Source organism: Chamaea fasciata, unplaced genomic scaffold (assembly GCF_029207755.1).
Source record: "Chamaea fasciata isolate MVZ Bird 193981 ecotype frontalis unplaced genomic scaffold, bChaFas1.0.hap1 SCAF_5, whole genome shotgun sequence".
NCBI classification, from domain to species: Eukaryota; Metazoa; Chordata; class Aves; order Passeriformes; family Sylviidae; genus Chamaea; species Chamaea fasciata.
In genome coordinates, this window is record NW_027094090.1 from 7,483,980 (window position 1) to 7,507,958 (window position 23,979).

The 23,979-nt window shown below is 44.8% G+C and overlaps 1 protein-coding gene across 1 annotated transcript in view; it reads left to right on the forward strand.

Annotated features, from left to right (window-relative positions):
- The window catches only part of ELAPOR2 (endosome-lysosome associated apoptosis and autophagy regulator family member 2), a 53,952-nt gene that overhangs the window by 14,667 nt on the left and 15,306 nt on the right, over positions 1-23,979 (forward strand). The window contains exons 2-14 of the mRNA XM_066182767.1: positions 28-223; positions 902-1,049; positions 3,645-3,731; positions 6,099-6,204; positions 6,844-6,996; positions 8,263-8,351; positions 9,767-9,947; positions 10,686-10,814; positions 11,744-11,834; positions 12,758-12,860; positions 13,627-13,764; positions 21,860-22,123; positions 23,003-23,176. Of these exons, the coding sequence (XP_066038864.1) occupies positions 60-223; positions 902-1,049; positions 3,645-3,731; positions 6,099-6,204; positions 6,844-6,996; positions 8,263-8,351; positions 9,767-9,947; positions 10,686-10,814; positions 11,744-11,834; positions 12,758-12,860; positions 13,627-13,764; positions 21,860-22,123; positions 23,003-23,176 (1,827 nt within the window). The 5' untranslated portion in view covers positions 28-59. The remainder of the gene's footprint in view (positions 1-27; positions 224-901; positions 1,050-3,644; positions 3,732-6,098; positions 6,205-6,843; positions 6,997-8,262; positions 8,352-9,766; positions 9,948-10,685; positions 10,815-11,743; positions 11,835-12,757; positions 12,861-13,626; positions 13,765-21,859; positions 22,124-23,002; positions 23,177-23,979) is intronic.

A 23,979-nucleotide genomic window follows, 5' to 3' on the forward strand; every position in this document is an offset into this window, starting at 1 on the left:
CTATGTTGTAAACGATTGTCTCCCCAGCTTTCTCCTGTGCCTCTGGTGAGTACCTGGAGATGAAGAACCAGGTGTGCAGCAAATGTGCAGAGGGGACCTACTCTCTGGGCAGCGGGATCAAGTTTGACGAGTGGGATGAGCTGCCAGCAGGATTCTCCAACGTGGCGACGTTCATGGACACGGCGGTAGGCTCATCTGAGGGTAAAGCCGACAGCTGCAACAAGTAAGAAGTTCTGTTTGCACCTGGGTTAGGCAGCTATGTGTAAACCTGAGACAGCTCAGCAGCACAAAGCTGCTCAGTGACTCATCTGAGCTCTGCAGAGTGGCCAGGCCTGCTAATGGCAAACAAGAGTGGCTGGGAGGTGAAGTCTGTAGCCCCATCTCTTTGCTGTCAACATGGTCCCCTTGGGCTCATCAGCAGCTACTGAGTTTAAGACCAGCCTGGAGCTGCTCTTATTTGTAGCTGGATCGTGGCAGGGTCATGGTATAGTAAATGTGGCTAAAAGGTCCTCTTACAGCCTATTTAGAGACCGGTGGTACTTGCAGAAGGCTGTTTCTGAGTGTAATTGAAGGTATATTAAACCTGTGGATAATAAACTTTTCTTATGTAGGCTGAGTCCTAAATCTTTTGTACCATATCCTTTCCCATGCAGTTTTAATGAAAAGTATTATATTTTATATTATTCCCGTAACATATAAAAATAGATATAAAATAAAATTATTATATTTACTATATCTGAAAAATAAATGGAGTCCCTGTAATAAATTTTAAAATTCACTGCAGTTAGCTGTTGTGGGATTCTGGGGTCTTTGTTATGTAATATGTTTTTGTATAGTAGTGCACAAAAAGTCTCCTCAGTATCTGTGATCTCAGTTGACTTGTTTTGTTTATGTTTATCAGCTCTTCATGGACACCTCGAGGGAATTACATAGAGTCAAACAGGGATGATTGTACAGTTTCTCTCATCTACGCTGTGCACCTGAAGAAATCCGGCTCTGTCTTCTTCGAATACCAGTATATTGACAACAACATCTTCTTTGAATTTTTTGTAAGGCCTTTTATATGGTGAATCCAGCCTTATATTATAAGAATTCAACCGAGATAAAGATCATTAGCAGCAGCTTTCCTCCTTTTAAACTCCCTGCATGCCCATAACTTGTTACTGCTGAACAAGATAAAAAAAAATCTGCCTCACTTTCTGTCACTTATACTGTCTTGTGGCATTTATTTAATCTTCAAAACTCAGTCTGAACTGATCCTGTCTGCCATGCACTGGGATTTTTCCATTAGGGGTCATGACTGCCCCAGTTAGTTCAGTCTTTTGCAAGACAGGTATTGGTGGTAGGTGCTCCCATTTAGGGGTGTCTGACTGGAGATGTCTTTGAAGGGACTTGACATTTAAAAATACTTCTTCCAAGGCAGAAGGATGTGGAAACCTTTACTTTTAGGTCAGTTTATGTCCTAATAATTTAGTAATTGAGATGAAAAGTAGGAGAAACTCAGGTGACTTTCAGTAGGAATTAGGCTCTGAGGATGTGTCCTCACTGTGAAATGGAGAGGCTGGGGATCATTAGCTGACATGGGAACAGCCTGGCTGGGCTTGCACCGTGGTATACTCAAATTTCTGAAACAGTCTGGTCAGCAGTGACCAGAATGGGGAAGGCAACCCTGCTCTGCCCACCTGGATGGACTGGTTGCTATCCAGTGAGCTGAAGGGTTCCCAGCGCTAGGATTTGCAGTGGGGTGTAAATGCCCCACAATTACTGAGGTGCGTTGGAAAGTTCCACTGTCCTTGTCATGTTGTACCTGCCATTTGGGACAGAAAAAAAGTGGGAGGATGACTCAGAGAGGCAGATGAATGGAAATTTTCAGTCTCTTCTGTTATTGCCCCTGTATCTGTCTGACAAGCTCTGTTTTTCATCAGGAAAACACAGCTCCTGGCATCTCACAGGAGTGAGAAGTCTCAGCTGGTGTTGGTAAATATTTCTTCAGGTTTGGAAAAAAGTACCAAGTATCCTTATCCCTTAGTAGAGCTAGGAAAGGAAGACAAAAATTACCTGTTGGAGACGCCTTCATGGTGCTACATCGGTGTGATAGATTGCTATTGCACTTCGGTACCAGACTGAGCAGGCAATGTTATTTAGCCATTTCTGATTTGTATTAGACTGTCCTGCCTTCTTCATGGGAAGAGAGCTGCAACTATGCTTTCTGCTGTCAGGTGAATGTGCCAGAAGTATGAATCCCAGCCCCAGCTTCTTGACTGACTGGCAGATCTGCTCCTGCAGTAGATCAAATACAATGTTTCTCTGAGCGCTGGCTTTGAAAATGGCTTCTTGATTATTGCTTTTATCCATATCCCACTCACTCGCCTTCCCTGAATTTATCATTCCCTGCTCAAGAAGCAATGAGTGGTGCAGTCCTTTGTAGAAATGCCCATAAATTCCTAGTCAGCCTCGGTATTTCAGGGAAACCATATTTAATGCGCCTGTAAAAGTAATTTTTTTTCCTCCAGCATGCCTTTGTGCTTAAATATATTGCAATATATATAAATATTTAACAATGACGCTTTAGCTCTGGACAGTGGCATTTCAGTGGCAGTAGTAGGTTACTGGGAGATGGTGAGGTGTTTGATCTGCCCTTTCTTGGCTCTATTTACATATTGAAGCCCTTTAAACCTGATGAAAAGAGACTATAAATTCTTACCTCCTCTTTGCAGGTGGGAACCAACACACAAGGGTGCTGTAGCTCAGGTTGCACAGTAAGATAATCAGGGATCTACCTTCTACACAGGTGCTTCTTCGCACCTCTTTTCCTCAGTGCAGTTGGTCTAGGTGGAAATTGAGTGTACAGATGCTTTGGAGGATGTGGGATTGCACAACTTATTTAAGACTTGATGTGTAGAAGCTTTAGGGAGGATCCTTGACTCCAGATCAAGTGGCTGAGAGTGTTGAAGTGGCCTTTCTCCCTGGTGCAATAAAAGCAGTGTGTGATCTCGTGCCTCAAAGGGCCTTCATACATTTCCATCTGAGAAGACAGGAATAAGAAGAAAGAAGTGCATGAAACCCTGCTGTAATGAATTTTTTCTGAGCTGTGCTGCACCTAGGCAAGGGACAAACAACCTCACACTTCTGCCAGGACAGACTCTCCATGGCATGTTGCCTCTCCCTTGATAGCATTACTCTCATCCCTAGGTCAGGTGGCAGCAGCCCAAAGACAAAGCACATATTGGCTGTAGAGAAAACACAGTCTTCCAGCTTTAGCCCATCCACTCCTGCTTCCCCTATGACTTAGAAGCCTCTGGATTTTAAAGAATTAAATCTTGATAGGCTCAGGAGAAGGAGAAAGCAGCAAGACAAGATGCTCAGCATCCTTGTCTGACCATATAGTGTGAGGACAAATCTGAGATCATCTCATCCTGCTTTTTTTTTACCATCCATGTCTGAGGGGGTCAGTGGAGGCACTATTAAGCTGTAGCAGATGTTGAAAGTTGGGGGTTTATTTTGCCACAAGTAAGGCAGATGTCTAAGTATGTAGACAAGAGGAACAGAGGTGAATCTTATAATTCCCAAAAGTCATTATGCTGATAGAGAGATGCACCTGATTGTAGTCACTGTAGTCACTGATCTTGTGATTTTATTAACAGATACAAAATGACCAGTGCAAAGAAATGGAGTCCACAGCGGACAAATGGGTGAAGCTCACAGACAATGGGGAATGGAGCTCTCATTCTGTAAGTGTATGAAAAATTCCTTCATGAAGTTTTTTTCCCATTTATTTCCTTTAATTTCCTTTGTCCAGACACAAAATACAGGCCAGCTCTTGTGAATGCATTTGAAGAAGCAGAGTTGTCCTTGTACTGAGGGGAAAAGTCATAGAGATCCCGAAGGGGCTGATCCCAAAGGGGCTGATCCCAAAGGATATGATATAGATGCAAGACTTTGTATTGATTTCCCTGGGCTTTGAATCAAATGTTTTATGAGGTTAAATAGATTTATGCAAATCTGCATGCCACAATCACTTTGCTTGATCATAATTGAAATCTTGTACACCAGTTGTTTGCTCATGAGAACACAGGATTGTTCTCTGTGTTTTGGCAGAGCAGTGGGAGTGGGGTGTGTATGTGGAGACAAGCAGGACGGGCATGTTATTCTCAAGTGTGTGCCGAAGTGCTGGACTGCGCCCAACTTCTGCTCCACGGGGGCTTATGTGAAGAACCAGCTAGCAGCACCAGGGGGGCTCCTGCAGCACAGATATGAGCCTGTCCATGTTGGGGGTAGGAGCCCTTTGGCTGGCCCCTGGCACAGCTGGCTGACTTTGCTCTGTGAATGGATCGTGTGCAGACCAGCTCATCACCTGAGGCCTGGCTTCCTCTATACACCACCATAGCCTTGTCCCCAGAGCCACATCAGCAAAGCCCCAGCACAGGTGACATTATACCAGAAGAAAAAGGCTTTTGTGGGCATAGGCAGCAGCATACTCTGTTTTCCATGGTCTGCTTATCCTACTGGAGGAGAAGCTGTATTCCTGAGCCAGCTCTGGTTGGAGTGCCTGTTAGCTCAGGTGCAAGACCAGTGCAAGTTACACTGGGAGGCTGGGAAGCTGGCTGAGGAGGGATGAGTGGCATGAGCTGAGAGGTAGATCCAAGGCCAGGGCATTGACTTGGGTGAGCTGAGGGATGTAGACAGTCTGCATGGGAGATGGTGATATCTGAGCTCATCATCTGGAGTGTGCAAGTGTTCTCATTGGCTGTGCAAGTTGTTGGGATGCCAGGCTGAAACATAGACATATGAGGTAGGTGAGATGATGATTCTGGCTGTCCTGAAGGGCTTTTTTTGCACTGCAAATCCTGTAAAGGCATCTTCTGTGAGCACAATTTTCCAGTTGCTTCAGTCTCTGCTCTCAGCAGGTGAGTCCTGCTGCACTGAAGTTGCTGTTGGGTACCTCACCTCACAGAGCCCGATGCCTGGGCCATTTCAATATGGTCCCAGTTCCCCTGCTATATGTGAGAGCTCAGCTCTCCTCTGCCCCTGTGGGTAGATGTTTGGGTGTGAGAGATAAAAATATGCTCTATTTCCACTTTGCTAATTCTTTCAACTCTTTATCTTGGGTGAACTAAAACTGGTCCTGCCAGGCCTGTACAACACTGCTGTAAATCGCATTATCCTGGACCCTTATGCTGGTAGAGTTTATCCCTCTTCTTGTGTGAAAATGTAGCACTTTCAGGCCGGTATTCTGCTGTTGGCAGTAAACATCTTGTACTGAACTAGTAGATATGGAACAGCTTTGCAGGCCAGGCAGAGGCTTCGTAACCCTGCTGCTTTTAGTGATGAGAGTGACACTGTAGTTACGCAAGTGAGTTGAAGGCTGAAGGCACCAAAATTGCTGCTGGAAGAGTTTTCCTGCCTTCCAACTACCCCTTACCTCAGCCATGATGCCACCAACCCACCATCCTTCCACAGGGGTTGTGCAGCCACTTGCTGAACCACGCCCAGGAAAACAAGTGGGTCAGGAAAACAAGTGGGTCAGGACAGTGAGAAATCAGGTTGTTTTCTGTATCTCATCTGCTGTTTGTGGTCACAAGTGAGCAGGAGGGATGAGGCTGCTGCTGGGGACAGCCATGGTTTGTGCCTGGCTACTGGTCATGATACTGTGGTGTTACATGCAGGCAGAGCTTGATCTTTAAAGCCTGTAAACAAAATTCACTTGTGAACTGGATTTTCAAACTCTGGGTCATATCTCAAGGCTTTAAAAACAAACTGATTGACTACATCTGAACATAAGGCTGGAGATAAAAGCTCTTGAGTGCCAGGGGTAATTGGATAAAGGCAGGAACAGTTTTTTCCAAATTCTGCTTACAACAAGGTCAGAAACAGCTCTTGGTGGTTTTCCAACTAGGGTGTTGGGAAACATATTTATAAAGCACACTTTGTCACTCCTCAGATATGTCTGTACAGCATCTGTCTATTGTTTCCCCATTACCTCGTTACCCACTAAACAGCATAGGAAAAGCTGCTAGGATGCAAGAAATTTGAATAATGGAAGTAGGAAATAATGTCTTGGCAAGGGGATGTCTGCTAACTCACATGTGTTGTTGCAGGTAACTCTGAAATCAGGTAGCAATATATTATACTGGAGAACAACAGGGATTCTCATGGGCTCCAAAGTTGTAAAACCAGTTTTAGTGAAGAACATCACAATTGAAGGTAAGTAGAATTTGTCTTTGAGGTTTTATCTCACTCTTTCATCACAGTGTTTGCCAAGTGCTATTTCTATTGCTGTGCCTGCAGCACTGAAGTGGCTTTTTTTAGCCCTTGCCCCCTGTCTCCTCCTCTGAAGAGTAGAAACTGAACAGCAAAACTTCACAATGAGAAAAGGCTGAAAAATTAGTTTATCTGGTAAATGTTGCCATCTACTGGAGAAGACTGGATTAGCAAATAGAGAGAAAAAGGAATAAACAGGTTTTCTTTATTGTAGTATAGTGAGACCATGGTTATTGGTAAGCTTCTCAGCAGTGATAAATAGATATGTATCAAACCAGTGACAGTTGAATTAATATTCAAACGATCTGTTTTATCTGGAATTGCTCTTTTGGTCCTGCTCTAAGTGTAATAAAACTGGGAGTGTCATGTAAGGTTCTTAGATGGGTCAGACTGTCATTGAGGTATGATGATTAAAGACCCAAGTTATGAGTCAGCAAAGCTAAAGTGTCTTAAGTGAGTGGTGAAACTGAGTGTGACTTTTATGCTGTTTTATACAGCTTGTTTGCTCTCAGCTGTAAGCCCAGGTGGGCAACAGTTACAGATGCGTCTCTTTCATTGTTTTACCCAGATTTTTTCTTGCAGGAGTTGCGTACACGTCTGAATGCTTCGCTTGCAAGCCTGGTACCTTCAGTGACAAAGCAGGTGCATCTGGCTGCCAGGTGTGCCCACGAGACACTTACTCTGAGAAAGGGGCTAAAGAGTGCACCAAGTGTAAAGAAGAAATGTATTATGCAGGTACATAAACCAAATGGGATAAGCAAAACCAGGAAGGTCTGAGTATGTGCCGTCATTGGCTGTTTCAGATGCGAGAGTGGTTGTATCCAGCAGTGATAGTTTCCAGTTGATATGTAAAGGGGAAATGAATGACTTCCCAAAATACGCAGAGGGCACACAGATACCTAATGGGCCACAGTCAAACGTTGTTAGTGTCATCAGTGTTAACATGAAGGGATGGAGACCTTTATGACCTGGATGGGGATAGTTCTTCTGAAGGATAGAACAGTCATGCTGTGCCCTCTCGTGGCAATTTGTGTTACAGGTTGGTCATGACACGAATTTGCTTCATCACTACCTTCAGCCTTAACAAGTTTTGAGGAATGTCCTTTCCAAATGCTCTCTCCTGGTTTGCCCCTGCCTCCTGTGTGGTTGGAAAATGTGATGATCTAGTGGCAAAACTTAGTCCCAAAGTCCTCTGCTATTTCCAGATATGGTTAGGTGGTGATCTTCAAATGACATGGTCTTAATCTATTCTTCATAGTCAAAAGGTCTTCAGATTTCTTCCTTGTAGTAGTTTTAGAAAGTTCTTGAAGAATCAGTTACTGACCATTGCACCTGCTATCACTGATGGTTGCAAATGCTTGGGGACCTGTGCCTGTGCTCACAGTGGGAATGGAAATACTGCAAAATTATCTGGCAAGCGAAAAAATTGGGCCAGTGTTGTAAGGAAGTTTCTACAGGATTAGAGTAGTTTTGTTCCTTATCAAGTGAGAAAATATTTCCATGCTTGGTAAACTGTATAAATTTTTTTTGAAGGAATGAGGGTTTGAGGGAGTCATAGAATTGTTTGGGTTGAAAGGACCTTAAAGATCATCTTGTTCCAACCTCTGTGCTATGGGTGGGGAATTTTCCACTAGACCAGTTTGCTCAAAGCCCTGTCCAACTAGGCCTTGATTGTTTCCAGGGATGGGATATTCACATCTTTTCTGGATGACCTGTTCCAGTGTCTCATCATGCTCAGAGTAAAAAACTTCTAATAATTGTCCCTGTGTACACTGAATCAGTGAGTTTCAATGTGACAGTATAAGCATAGCTAGTATTTTCCCTGTGCCCTTGCTTCATTTCAGGGGAGGGCTCATGCAGATGCCATTAAGAGCTTGATTTTTCATTTTCATTGTATAATTTTCTGCCGACTCATTTTAACCTCCAGATTTCAAGCTTGTTACATTTGTTTCTAGGGACCATTTGATAGTTTAATATCCTGTTTCTCACCTTTTCTTGTAGAGGAGGGATCTAGTGCATGCACAGAGCGACCTCCATGCACAAGCAAAGACTTTTTCCAGATCCATACCCCATGTGATAAGGAGGGAAAAGTAAGTAGAAGGCATGATACTATTTTTCAGCTCACTGACCTTATTGCTATCTCTGCATTTGAAAACAAGGTAGTTCTTTTTAGGAATCCGTTTCCCAATTACTTTCCCAATTTTGCTTCCAGTATTGAATCTGAGGCTTTGGGCTTGTCCTTTGCCTGCCCTTCATCCCTCTGTAAGAATCTGCCAGATATGGGTCTGCTTAAGGGATGTGTTTCGGTGAGATGATAATCTCCTTGTACTTGTGATGGGTCTGATGGGGTCACTGGGGTTGCTTCCATACTTCCATAACGCTGGAACACAGGGTGGAGTACTGTCCCAGAACAAAACCATCTCTTTAGTTGTTAATAATCTTTCTGGCATACTTTAAGCTTGTGATGACTATCCCAGCAGCATAATTCAGGTGATACCATGGCCCAGGAGCATTGGATATGACCATTTCTGTTTCAGGTGGAAGAGTGTGTGGCTGCATAGGTGTGATGTGTGTCATGTCCCTTGGTTTTAGCATCAAAGAAGAGCCTGTGGTCAGGTCAAATAATGGTACATACATAGCCTGGAGTGTTCATGTACAGCGGCTTAGCTGCTGGTAATGTTCTTGTCCCATGGGATGCCTAAATCACCTGGACTTTCAGGACATTGTTTCACCCAGAGACCTTAGATCCACTTGGTCTCTTTTAGAGGGACCTGCTGGTGGAACAGCCTGGCTTTGTCCTAGCAGTCAAGTGGGATTTTTGGAGGAATTTGGGGAAGAAACTCCTGCTTACTGCTGCTATAGGAAGCCCACAGAGTTCTGGACACGTGGTCAGGCCTGTGTCTCTGTCAAAAGAGTGAGCTTAGACTCCCAGCTCAGACCAGGTGCCAAATGTTGAGACCACGGCTTTGACATTTTCTCAATAGGTGAAAAATGGCAGGAGAGAAATTGGGGACTTTTCAATGAACAGGTCAGTATGAATTAAAAATGAAGAACTTGTGGTTCTCTCTGCTAACAGATGCCTTCCCAATAAAGGGCAATACAGCACAAGTTATGTTTTTTGTTACTGTGGTGAAAAGGCAGAGATTGCATATCCAGTTAGAATTATTTATCTGTTGTTCCTCAGAACAGCTTGCATGGGGAAATTTACTAATTAAATAGGAAATCTTCTAATTAAATAGGAAATTTACTAATTAAATAGTAATTGTTTTAAGCTTCACATTTTTGTCTTGTTCCTAAAGTCTGATATCTTGGAATCTCCTGTGAACCCAGTCACTTCTGTTGCCCTTACCTGCGCTTCCCTTTACTGTCCTGCGTGTGCAAGGTCTGGTTTTGGCCTCAAATGATGGCAATACCCTAATTTAGTTTATAAGGGGGACCTTCATTGGTGCATCTAGTCCTAAAACTTCATAGAACACCGTGTGAGCTCAGTGTCTCCTCCTTCCAGACTCAGATCATGTACAAGTGGATTGAACCCAAGATCTGCAGAGAGGATCTCCCTGATGCATTGACCCTACCTCCTTCTGGAGAGAGGCAGGACTGCCCACCCTGCAATCCTGGCTTTTACAACAACGCCTCATCCTCCTGTACTCCCTGCCCACCAGGCACATTTTCAGATGGGACACAGGGTAGGAGTCTGCAATAAAATTTCGTGTGTCTCCAAAAGCAGTCATCTGCTTGCATGTGACTTAGTTTAGTGACACATCATCATAGGCCAGTGTTCATTTTGTGTTAAATACTTGTTAAATAATGTTGGATAGCAGGATGTGGAAATCTCTTTTCTCTCCTGAGTCCTTTCTTATCAGGGATTGCGGCTCTAAGTTGACCTACTGTGTTCTGGATGCATTTCTTGGCTGATAGAAACATCCTGAGAGTTATTTTAAGGGATTCTGGGAAGGGAATCAGAACTTTTACAGTCAGCAATTCCTCCTCAACTGTTCTCCTGTCCATGCCAAATTTTCTCCTGCGAAAACTTCATTTTAAGCCCAGTCAGGTGAATACCCTGACAACATTGTCTAGCCTAAACTCTGGCTTTTTGATTCTGAGACGCATTGGCCCAATGGTCCCCTACAGCATTTTGTGGGAACTCTTGTTTATCAAACCTTCATCTGTATCTATTAAAAAGGAAGTGTGACTTGGGTGAACCAGTTGCAGACTACTTAGCACAAGGTTATGACCTCCAATTTATAAAATGCTGCTCTCACTTCCACTCTCCTGGTCCTGATAAGTCTTTGACTGTTTAACTACAAATAAATAAATTATTTTCTTTGCTTATTATTTGCTCCAGAGAGTATTTCTGTTCTTCAAAACAGTTTTTGACATGTGCCTTGATTGTGTGTTATCCTTTTCTGCCCTCTCACCCTTAGAGTGCAAAGCCTGCCCTGCTGGGACTGAACCGGCTCTTGGGTTTGAGTACAAGTGGTGGAACATTCTGCCAGGAAACATGAAGACATCTTGCTTTAATGTTGGCAACTCGAAGTGTGATGGGATGAATGGTGAGCCAAACTCTCTGTGCTGTGTGCCTGTCTCCTGTTGTAATGGAGCACCCATCAAAATGAGTGTGCTCTTGGCTGTGTGACTCACAGCACAGTTTCCTCCCTTTCCCTTAGTTGCACCAGGCTTGAAATTTCCTTTGGGAAGCAATGTCACAGTATCACAAAGAAATAAAAAAAATCTCTCTTACACTAGAAGAGGGCAGGAGCAGCCTGTGTGAAGTCCCCTCAGCAAATGGCTTTATGCCACCACTGGCTTTAATGCATCTTCAGATGTATTCATATCCCCATTGAAAAAAGCATCATTTTGTCTTCTCCCTAGTTTATCTAATTTTCTGTTTTGTGATAACTGTGCCCATTGAAGTCACACATAATTCTTTTGAAAAACTTAATCACAGTCTGCGATTTTATCCATTTAGCGCTCAGAGTTTTCTCTCTGCACGTGTGCTGAAATTGCAGCAGAGAGCAGTCACAGCTCACTGGTGAAAATGGTCCTGTTTGGGACTTCTCCAGCCTTCTCTGACAGATTTTCCTCAGTCTGATCCACCCTGTCAGACTGATGTAACTCAAGCTTTGAATTATGCGTGTTGAGCAGAGGGGAACTGAAGTATGTGCTTAACATTTAACATACAGATTCACTGATTCATCTGTTTTAAGGCTGAGAGATTCAGATGGATCATCCCCCTTGAGCTGCACAGCACAGGTCAGGGAATATCAAGTACTTTTCTGATTTGAAAGGTGACAATTGTCTCTAAAATCAGCAGTTCATACAATTGCTAAAATTCTTAATTCAAAAGCATCATGATATTGTTCTGTAGTTTATATCAGGCATCTTAAAAATACACTGAAATACTGAATTGTTTAAAAATTATGGTAACATATCTCTTTTGCCACCTATTTATTGATTTATTTTTCTTTTTCTGTCTGTGAAGGTTGGGAGGTGGCTGGTGATCACATCCAGAGTGGGGCAGGAGGCTCTGACAATGACTATCTTATCTTGAGCCTGTACATCTCAGGATTTAAGTAAGGAATAAGATAACTTTTATCTTTTTATTTCTGTCTCTTATACCTCTCACAGTATCTCAGGGATGATCTGAGTCTTCCTTTCTGAAGTGGAATAATGTAATGAATAAGAGACAAGAGGAATCTTGAATTTTATTCCCATGTCCCCAGTTTATCCATTGAGGCAGGCAAGAGGGTGAGACCTTGGGTTTTAGCAGCATTTGCTTCAGTCCAAGACACAGCCAGTTAGCTGTCTGGAAACTGAGAAAAGATGTTGCTATCCCTCTGTTTCTACATTATTCCACATTAACCAGCTAAACCTGCCATGGGGTGGATTCTGGATACTGGAACCTGCCCTTAAAATATTTTAGTGAAACCCAAGTTACTTTGCCCTGTGGCTCCAGGCAGCCTGCACAGTCTATGCTTCCCTTGGAGCCAACAGGGAGATGCAAGCACTGCAGGAGAATGGGAATCCCACCACTCCTGAACCCTCAGACAGGCTGAAATACCTGCTTGAGGTGCTTGTGTCCCTGTCAAGAGTGAGCTTAGACTCCCAGCTTAGACCAGGTGCCAAATGTTGAGACCAGTGAGGTGTGGAACATGAACCCCACCCTCCCTTTGCTGTTTTTCAGCTGAGGTAGATGCAATTACATTGGTGTAAATCACTTGAAGTATGTAATGTGTTTTAAAAATAAGGTTCCCAACCAATATGGTCAAATTTGGGTGTTCATCATAAGGAGGGAACTGTACTAAAGAACTTAGACACTTAAAAAATGACCCTGCTGCACCTGATACTCAGTGCAGAGGCTCCCACCACTTTGCAAGGACAGGTTTTCTGTGACAGGACTTTGATGGCTTCACTGTAGAAAAAGGAATTTGAAGGATTGACTGCTGCCTGTCTGGAGAGCACTGTGTAAATATTTTGTTCCTTCTCTGTTAAACAGACCTCCAACATCAGTGACGGGAGCAACTGGGTCAGAACTCGGACGGATAACTTTTGTTTTTGAGACCATCTGTTCAGCAGATTGTGTGCTGTACTTTATGGCAGTAAGTGAGACCTCTTTCTCCATGACTGAGGACTGAGCTTGGTATTCCACATGTCACTTTAATACCTCTGCATAGGTGTGATTAGTTGCACTTGGTTTGTTATGATTAAGCATGGTCTTAGTTTAGTATCTGCAGTGCTCTTTCAGGAAGGATTTAATGAATGACTTCCTGAAATTCCTCCATCACGTGAGTTATGAACCATTCCTGGCTATCTGCTTATTCTAAAAGTAATCAGTGCACACTAAGGATCCAATTTTTCCCCTGTTAAACTGACTGATGACATTATCAGTGTCTCTTGTGCTCTTGAGTTAGCATCTAGTAACAGAGTAACAAGATGTGGGACAGAGGGATGGGAAGAGGACAGTTTGGAAATTTAGGCTTGATCCTGTCAATGACCTGGAGGACCAGTAGGGCAGCAGACAGATGTTTGTTCAAAAGTCCATTAGCTAAGGAAGGCAAATGGATCTGCAGCAGCTCTCTTGCCCCTTCCATTGAAAGGGAAAGCCAGTTCTTTTTTGTATTTAGTGGCTCTTTAAAGGAATCTGCTCTGAATTTAAAGAGAATTGAGTGGAAATTAGGTGGCAGTTTAGAAGAGTCTGAAAATTTGTCAGTTGTGCAAAACTAAGTAAGTATGTTTGCTTTATTAAATGTTAAATGCAATTGTGGAGTCCTTTTTATATGCTAATTTCTACATCATAAAACATTGGTGCTTAGTGTAGTGTGGCCACACTTTTTGTTGTTCCCTTTTTATTATGCTCATTTGCAGGATATTAATCGAAAAAATACCAATGTGGTGGAATCATGGGAAAGAAGTAAAGAAAGACAATCCTACACTCACATCATCTCCAAAAATGCTTCCTTCACTTTCACCTGGGCCTTTCAGAGAATAAGTGATGGCCAAGATGTAAGTACTTCTTTATAACACAGTATTCCTTGGACACTCACTGCAGGAACTCTTGCCTCTGTTGAAGCTCACAAGTTTCTCATAAGGGGTGAGCGGCTCTGGCCACAAAGCAGCCTCTGGGAGGCAGCTGTGCATAAACAGTCCATGAGGAAGGACAGAGCCATGGATAAGCTGATCCCTGAATGGGTTCACAGAGGTGTGGGTGGTGTCCTGACATGATGCTGGGGAAGCCCAGCTGGCTCACATTCCCAGACTGTGCTGAGAGTGGCCGCTTTCATGCTGAATCGGGCTCGGGTAGCGGTGGAGCTGAGCTGCTGAACACTGCAGCAGCAAATCTGCTCTCAACAGCTTTTGGCTGTGATGCTTCAAGGATTAGAGCAAAGAAGAGGGAGAGGGTCTCTTGTGTGCTTCTCAAATGATTTATTCCCCCACTAAATCTTTGGGGGGGCAGTGATGAGGAAAACCAAAAGCCCACACCTTGCGCAATCTTTTAAACGGGAGAACAGGGGGAGGATACAATTCTTCAACCAATCAGGGATATAACTGGGAGGGGTTTGAGGAAGGACTCAAAATATGCCAACCTATAGGAAAGGCAATGGGAGTGGAAAGGGTCGCATTGGCCAATGGGGCTTCAAGGAATAGGGGATTCCCAGGGAGGGGTTTAGGCAGGGGGGTAGGGACAACAAGGATTGACAGGGAACTCCCTGGAACTAAGAGCAGGGATTTAGGTAAGATTGACATTATGTGAATGAGGTAATAGGTGAGTCTAGGGAGTGTATGACAGCTGGGCAAGGTGTTATAAATGGGCAGGAGACACAGTTTCCTCCTTTAAATGCCTTTATTAATAAACAGGGTCTCGAGGGGTGGCCTACGCCGCTGCTGCTCCCTTTCGTCCACACCGCTGAGGAGGAGGTGCAATCCACTTTGCTGCTGGTGCTGCAGAGTGGGAGTTCTCGCCTCGCGGGGGTTCCAAAGAACTCGCTTGGCTCATGAAGTCCAGGGGTGTCTTGCTCTTTAAGTACTTCGTAAGTTATGGCGAGATACAAAAACTTATGAAAACCCTCGGCATAAATACCCCTGTGTATGCTTAGTCCAGTGCTGTCTTTGGCAGATTGAAACTTTGAGCTGGCTCGTTTTGGCTAGGGGTTCTTGGTGTTGATATGGTCCCATCATGCAGCTGGGCTCTTCTAATTACCATAAGGGTGGCAGCAGCAGCCTGACTGACAGGCCGGTTGTCAGCAGGAAGTAGGAAGAGGATCCGACAGGAAGTGGAGCAAGCAGGGCACAAGCCGATGGGACAGGCTGGGTGCAGGCAGGCAAAGCAGCAGCAGAAATGGAGAGTGGTGATGCCAGGGAGCAGCAACAGCTTGACTTGATGGAAAAGCTAAGTGGGATTTTGGGGTAGGGGATACAGAGTGGACAAAACTGCCAAACAGCATTATAACTCTTGAACAAAACATTACAACTCTATAACCAACAACTTATAACTTAATCACCATCCTTATTTATCACAATCCCCCCTCTATTTCTTTGATCGGGCTTTGCCCGCATCAACCTCTATCCCTCTTTATTTCCTGGGAGTACTCTCTTATTCACGACTAATTCTTTCAATAAGATCAATAAACAAATTTTTGCTGAGGGGTTCATTAATCTCATCCTCTTTCTTAACCACAGGTTTTTCTTTAATAAGATTGGCAACTTCGTTTAAATGATTTAATTCTTCAAAGCAAACCCATTTTTTGATAGGGCATTCCCCAGCAAGGCGCTGCCTAAAGTTTGCAGTATTTTTGGCGACCCAATACTGCTTTCCATCCTCCTCACAGGTGGAGAGCTTTGTTATATCAAAACAGGTAGGGTTAACGTGGGTATGGGGACTCTTATCCAGGATTGCGGGCTTTCACCGTCGTGAATGGGCTGATAGCACTTGGTACATGCTACTTCGGCTAGTCTGACTGCTAGCAAAGTCACTATCAGCCTTCCCAAGAGTCCGGTACGAACCGACTTGATTCCGCCCGGTCTTGCCTCTTGGGTTGAAGAATTCCTGAGTGTCACCTGTAGAGATCCCTCCAGTCCACTTCTACCCACCCCTACTTTCTCAAATTTAGTTCTTTCTAGGTAATGCCCTATGAAAGATTGGCTGCTATTCTGGTTTCTGACTACCATGATGATTCGGTTTTGTGGTGTTTGGTTTTGTTGTTTTTTTTGTTTTTAACACTTAGGAGTAGCACTTTAATCAACACCAAAGAACTTTTCAGTTACTAAATTTTACAGCAACACTAAAAAAAAACATTCCAACTGCTACACTGGGGATGAAAAACCCTTTTAAATAGAACCTTTATAATAACAAAATGTTTGGTGCTCAGTAACAGTTTTCCTCTAGTCTCTGATTCGTTAATGAGTTCCAGTTTTCTTTCTTAGAGTCATTTTGAGCGTGCTTGGGTCTCTGGTTATAGTCCACTCAGATGATTTGGAAGTGGTGGTGGGATTTGTGTCAGGAGGATTGTCTGGGGGCGGTAGAGATCCTTTGACTCGGGTGAAATGGGTCCAGCCTTTTTCTTTTGTCCTTACTGCAGTGTGAGTGGTTAGCAAAACTTGGAAAGGACCCTCAAATTTAGGAGTTAGTGGAGCGTTGGTCCATGATTTTATTAGAACCCAGTCCCCTGGTTTGAATGGATGTAAATCTGCGTCTAAGGGAGAGGCTTGAGGAAGATGCCCTCTTTTTCTGAGATCAGCCAATGTGTTGCTAATTGTTTTTATATATTTTTGAGCTTCTGCTTCCCCGTCTATGTAATCTCCAGCGCTGTAGGGAGTTAACAAGAAGGGGAGTCCAAACATCATCTCATAGGGTGAAACTCCAACATCAGATCTGGGGCGGACCCGGATCCTTAAAAGTGCTAGAGGCAAGCACTTTAGCCAATTCATGCCTGTCTCTGTTATTAATTTGGTTAACACATTTTTGAGGGTCTTATTCATCCTCTCGACCCTTCCCGAACTCTGGGGATGCCAAGGGGTATGTAGTCTCCACCTAATTCCTAGTGCCTGGATGATATCCTGTACTATTTGTGCTGTAAATTGGGGACCTCGGTCAGAATCGATGTTATTTATTAGACCGTACCGGGGAATAATATTTTCTAAAAGTATTTTTATTACCACTTGGGCTGTTTCTCTTTTGGTGGGGAAGGCTTCGACCCAATGTGTCAGATGGTCAACAATTACTAGTAGGTGTCTGTAGCCTTGCACGGGTGGCATTTCAGTAAAATCGATTTGTACATTTTGGAAAGGTCTTAGGGCTATTGGTCTTCCTCCCAATTTACTTTTCCTCATTACTTTTTGATTTATCTTTTGGCAAATTGGACACCCTTCTGTAATTGTTTTTGCCAGGCTACACACACCTATACATAGATACTCTCTTAAGAAATGATCACAGAGTCCTTGGGTCCCCCAATGAGTTAACGTATGGATTTCTTCTAATACTCTCCGAGCTAGTGCTTTATTTAAAAACTTTCTTCCATCTGGGGTCAGCCATTCCCCTTGTTGTCCTTGATTTAGCCCCAATTCTTTTATTGTTTTTAGTTCAATATTGTCATAAAGCGGTTCTTTGGTGGTATTGTCTGGAGTACAGTTTGAAGTAAAAATCTTCACTGGATCACCTGGGCCTTGAGCTGCTAACTTTGCAGCTTGATCAGCCATCCAATTGCCTTTTACTTCAAAGGTTTCTCCTCTTTGATGACCTCTTACATGTACCACCGCAATCTCTTTTGGTCCCATTAAAGATTTTAACACCATTTTTATTAACTCTTTATGAATTAGATCTTTTCCCTTTGAATTGAGGTAGCCCCTTTTTTCCCAAATTTTCCCGAAGGTATGCACGATCCCAAAAGCATACCGGGAGTCTAAATATATAGTCCCCTGATCTTGTTTTAATAGGTCAAGTCCCCTCTTTAGGGCATAAATCTCACAGCACTGGGCTGACCAATTTGCTGGTAACTTCCCTTTTTCTAAGATCTTCAGATTATGTTCGCCTCCAGTGCCTTCAACTACAGCATAGCCTGAAATTCTTTTCCCTTCAACCACTCTGGAGGATCCATCACTGAACAATACTCTTCCATTTGACAGGGGAGTGTCTTCCAGGTCTTCCCTCATTTTAGTCTGTAAGTCAATGACTTCTAAGCAATCATGCTCAAGTTTGGCTGCTGGTTCCCCCGAGAGGAATTGGGCCGGGTTCAAAATTTTTGAAGTAGTTAGCTCTATATTTTCTGCAGTAGTGAGTACTTGTGACACATTTTCTTGAGTTTTCTCTGATCTCTACACCTTCAACTATAGAGGCTTTAAAGGGTTTTCCTTCTGCCCCTAAAACATCATGGTGGGGACCTATCTCTAACTTTACAATGGGCTCTTCCTGGTGTTCTCCTAGGTCCCCTTAGCGCAAAGAGCCCATGACACCCCTAGTCTTCTTTAGTCTCTCCTCTCAACCATTTCTCTAGTGCCTCTTCTTTCACTATTCTCGCATCAAAAATCATCTTCTTACAATCCCTCTTTATATGCCCTTCCTCACCACAATAGTAACAGGATCTAGTTTCTCCCGGTCTCTGGGGAGTGCTCCAGGGTGGCAACATTCTACTCCTTCCCCGTCCTGCCAGGGGTCTTATACCTTCTCTGTTCTGAGAGTCTCTATCAACTCTCCAATCTTTGACACTTTCCCTTGCTATCGCTACCATAATTCTAGTCTTCGCCTTGGTCTTTTCCTCTTCTCTTCTTAAATATACTTTTAATGCCTCTCTTAATAATTCATTCACTTCTCTCCCTTGCCAATCTTCTAATTTTTCAAGCTTCCGTCTAATGTCAGGCCAAGATTTTGTCACAAACTGTAGCCTTAGGAAAACTTGCCCTTCTGGGCTGTCAGGGTCAAGGTTTGAGTATTGCTGAACATTCTTCCTGAGCCTGCTTAGCCAGGCTGCAGGAGTTTCATCTTTTTCCTGTGATGCCTCAAAGGCAAGTTTGGTGTTACTGGGCTTAGGAACTGATTCTTTTATCCCTTTTATTATTAACCTCCTGAAGTCCTCCATATTCCTGCGACCCTCTTCTTGGTTTGGGTCCCAGTCTGGGTTGACTACTGGTAATTTTTGGTCTCCTGGTGGGCCTGTTCGATTTTCTCGCTCCCATACCCTCATTCCAGCTGTTCTAATTAATCTTACTTCATCTGGGTTGAAAAGTATGTTTAGGATTGAATTAAACTCTCCCCAGGTAAATATATTAGGGCCCAAGAACTGGTCTATCTGGTTTGCTATACCCACAGGATCTTCTACCAGGCTCCCTAATTCCTTTTTAAAATTCCTCACTTCAGAGGCTGTTAGTGGTACATTGACAAAACCTATACCTCCAGCCACTCCTCCCATGGGAACTTCCCTCAGAGGGAACAGCCTGGTCTTTGATCTCGTATTTTGGTATGGTCTCTCAGGGGTTTCTGCTACTTGGGGTGTTTCAGCACAAGAGGCTGATATTTCTGATTCCCAACTTGGAGGAGGAGTGGGAACTAATGATGGTAAAGGAGGTGCTGTGTTTTTGCTATCAGGTGTTGAATGTAAGGTGGTGGAATGGAAGGGGTTATTTTTTGAAATATGGGGATTAGGTTGAGAAGGAAATGGAGGAGGTGGTGCAGTAGGGACTGCGGATGGGGATACCAGAATAGAGGGAGGAGGCAAAGCTGGGGGATTCACGTAAGCTGGTGGACTCAAGGGTAATGAAGGAGGGTCTATAGGATGGATTCGGGGAATGTCTGGATAAGTTGGGGGAGGGGGTAGATGGTCCAAAGGGTCCCACTGTTTATTTTCTTCTTTCTCCTTTTCCTTTTTATCTACTTCCTTTCTTTCTGTTAATTTACAAATTTTTGTAATTTCCTCACCAGATGTACTGTTCTGCCAACAGGCAGCATAACGAACTTGCTCAGCATTGCAATCTCCCTGAGCCTTTAAGTGTTGATATAACAGATTGCACATCCACGAGTCCCTGGTCCCGCACCAAGGCCATTGATTTGGCAGGTCTAGGGTGGGCCAAACCTCAGTGCAGTAGTGGATCATTTTCCCTTCCTCCAGGTTTCTAGTTCTATCATTTTCATCCCACGTCTTTAACATGCGCCCAAGGGGGCTCTCTGGTGGAAGGTACTTTACCTCACTTTCTACTCTCTCCTGTTGCTGATTTCTACTCATATATCCACCCATTCTCACTGGGTCTAAATCAACCCTTTTCCACTCAGCCCCTGGTACCCGTAAGTGGCCTAAACTGGCCCCCCCCCTTATAGGGCCTCAACCACCTTACCACCACAGCCAGTACCCACGTTTGCCCCTATACACCAGGACAAATCTCCGTTAGACAGCCGGTCGACCGGGGCCCAAGGTGTCAGCACTGCCTACTGCCGAGATCGGGTGTATAGTGTGCGGCTCACTCTCTCTCACTACTGTTGAGCTTCCCGCACCAGCTGAAGCTCCCCTAACTTTCACTCCTGGCACCCGGACAGCATATCTTCTAGGCCCTTCCAAAAACGCGAAATGCACCTAGAAATACCCCCGACCAATGCCACTCTTCACCCCCGGACAGCACACCTCTCCTTCAGGTGCCCCCGACCAAGGTGACCATACCATCAACACTCTCCACACCCTGCGAGCTACCTCAGCCAGACCCCACAAATCACCCGTGTGTCCTGGACTGTAGCCCCGGCAGTGTGGTGTGCACCTTTCACTCCCTCGGATCAATCCACCCACTCGGACTGACCCGGGCAGCCTACCCTTGTAGCTTGAAAATGGGGAGGCCTATTCTGCAGGCAACCTATGACGGGCCACGCACACTCTAGGTTTCCTCCGCCCGTTCGGAGGGGGGCCCCCTAAGCCCCTGGAGACGCCTCACTCACCGATCCACTCGCTTCCTCCTTTTCCCGGCCGGCCCCCTCGCGGGAGTCCGGAACCGCGGTACTCAGGAGTCCAGACTCGCTTGGGGGGTCCGAGCTGCCGGCCCCCCTCTCATTCACTCACACACTCACTCGCCTCCACTCCCGCCACCGGTTGGTTTTACCGGTTCTCCTCAGTGCTGTCCCTCGAGGCTAGCGAGCGTCGTCCTCTGGTCCAGGAGGCCAGCGATCCAGGAGGTCAGAGGTCGGGTGGCGCCTTCCCGTCCTGGTCCTCTTCTGGGCGTGGCTTATCCCGGACGAGCCCCCAAATTGTTATAAATGGGCAGGAGACACAGTTTCCTCCTTTAAATGCCTTTATTAATAAACAGGGTCTCGAGGGGTGGCCTACGCCGCTGCTGCTCCCTTTCGTCCACACCGCTGAGGAGGAGGTGCAATCCACTTTGCTGCTGGTGCTGCAGAGTGGGAGTTCTCGCCTCGCGGGGGTTCCAAAGAACTCGCTTGGCTCATGAAGTCCAGGGGTGTCTTGCTCTTTAAGTACTTCGTAAGTTATGGCGAGATACAAAAACTTATGAAAACCCTCGGCATAAATACCCCTGTGTATGCTTAGTCCAGTGCTGTCTTTGGCAGATTGAAACTTTGAGCTGGCTCGTTTTGGCTAGGGGTTCTTGGTGTTGATATGGTCCCATCATGCAGCTGGGCTCTTCTAATTACCATAAGGGTGGCAGCAGCAGCCTGACTGACAGGCCGGTTGTCAGCAGGAAGTAGGAAGAGGATCCGACAGGAAGTGGAGCAAGCAGGGCACAAGCCGATGGGACAGGCTGGGTGCAGGCAGGCAAAGCAGCAGCAGAAATGGAGAGTGGTGATGCCAGGGAGCAGCAACAGCTTGACTTGATGGAAAAGCTAAGTGGGATTTTGGGGTAGGGGATACAGAGTGGACAAAACTGCCAAACAGCATTATAACTCTTGAACAAAACATTACAACTCTATAACCAACAACTTATAACTTAATCACCATCCTTATTTATCACAAAGGGAGGAGAAAACTTGGGGTAAAACCAACCGTATCAGGGAGGGAAACAGAAACAAACCATTCAAAAGGGTTTACAGAAACATGCATAAAGAAAAGACACCACCACAGTGTCCCAGTGCCATGGTGTGATGACCCCGAGGTGGTTTCCTTGGCTCTCGTTCCAGAGCAGACAGTTCATCAATGACATGGCCAAGATCTACTCCATCACGGTGACCAACGCAGTGGATGGAGTCGCCTCGTTCTGCCGGGCCTGTGCCCTGGGCTCGGAGCAGTCGGGCTCGTCCTGCGTGCCCTGCCCGCCAGGACACTACATCGAGAAAGAGACCAGCCAGTGCAAGGAATGTCCAGCCAACACCTTCCTGTCCATCCACCAGGTGTACGGCAAGGAGGCCTGCATTCCCTGTGGGCCTGGCAGCAAGAGCACCAAGGTACCCAACCCCAGTGTTTCTGGGCGATGGGCAGGCAGTGTTTATTGGACTGGAAGCTCTCAGAGGGCTGCTTCAAGTGCTTTCCTACAGGCACGTGCCTTGTGAGCAGTGGAGTATAGCTATAACCAACAAGCCCACCAAAGATGTCACTAGTCTAATATCTGTTTGTAAGTAATCAGATAAAAGTGACAACATCAGCTCAAAAAAAGGTTTATTTCAAGAAGATGTGCTGTGGACAGTGTACAAACAGGGCAAGTGTCTATGTTACTTCCACCAAAATTATCCCAGTTGCCTGCTCTTTTAAACTCAGGGACTTCCTCAGCTGGATGATGTTTCTGGACCTTTAGAAATGTGTAACATGTTCCTCTTACATGAAACAGTAAGCTTAAGTAAACATTCATCATGTTCAAGGAGCTGCACAGGTACTGGAAAAATGGCTCCAGTTTGTATTCTGCTTGTCTTCAGCTGTATTCATATCCAGCCCTTGTTTCTTGAGCTGTTTCTTGTGTTTCCTTTATAAAATTCAAGTGTAACCAAGGCTGTGTTTTGGTCTGTTTACACAGGGCTTTAAGCTGGTACACTGGGATCCTAAAAGCACCCAGAACAAAACAAAGCAAGAAATTGCTTTCTCTTGGCTAACACAGCAGACAACAGAAATAACAGGCTTAAGGGGACATCTTAGTCCTGATACGTGATTGCAAGAGACTGAAATGGGAATGGGAATTATCCCAAGGGAAAGATAAGTTACAGGAGTAGGATGGAGTTCCCCTTCATCCTTAACAAGGGAAGAAGTCTTGTCTGCACCCATGCTTTAACTCTGAGGTGAATGGCTTGCTGTTGTTCCATAACTGCTCTTTAATGGATGTCTCTGCCTTGCAGGACCACTCTGCCTGCTTCAGTGATTGCCTGGTGTCCTATGTCAAGGGTAACCAGAGCCTGCATTACAACTTTAGCAACCTCAGCCAGGTGGGCTCGTTGATGAGTGGACCTAGCTTCACTTCCAGAGGGACCAAGTTCTTCCACTTCTTTAACATCAGCCTGTGTGGGAATGAGGTAAGCTCAGCTGGGGTTGAGGGTTGGGAGGATGAACCAATTTGTTGCTTGTGTTGATGCTGTGGGGTAACACTGAGACAGGACAGACACCCTTTCAGCTGAGTTGTCACCAACACCATGCAAATACTTCCCTTTGGACCTTGCTTTGCAGTGCAAGAGGAGCAGCCAAGTGATTTTCCAGAGCAGAGATACTGTGTTATAGGCTATAGATAAAGCTCAGAAGAAAATTCCTGTCACATCCCTGTTTTTTTTTTCTTATGTCTTTAAGTCACTTGCATCATGACCCTGACCTTTGTGTATGGCCACCAAGGAGCTCAAATGAAGAGTTTGAGTCTTTCAGCTGGCAACTGCTTTCCACATGTCATCACTTCACTGGAGATGTTGTATGCAGAGCCCCTGGTCACCCTGCTGTCTGCCAGTGGCCAAGATGCCCAGTGCTGACTTTGCAGCTTTAGACAGTGGTAGAAGAATGTGTTTAGTCTGTGAGTTAAACAGGCTCTGTCTGGGACTTGGACTGAACCCGAGCATGTTGTCACACACATAAATTGACTTTCAGAGCAGTACCAGTGATGTGCATTGTCCCATGAAAGCCAACATGTGTAATTAACAATAATTCTCAGCCCTGTAAAGTTCTGAAGTCTTTTTGCTATGTACCAAATGATTTGTATGAGTTAAGACAAATGAGTAGTCACATTTCTTTGCAGCATTTTGCATACTTTTAGGCTTCAGTGTGTGTTTAACTACCACCTGGATTAGAGCTGCTGACAGCTAGATCCACAAACACAGAGATATGCTCTCTCCTC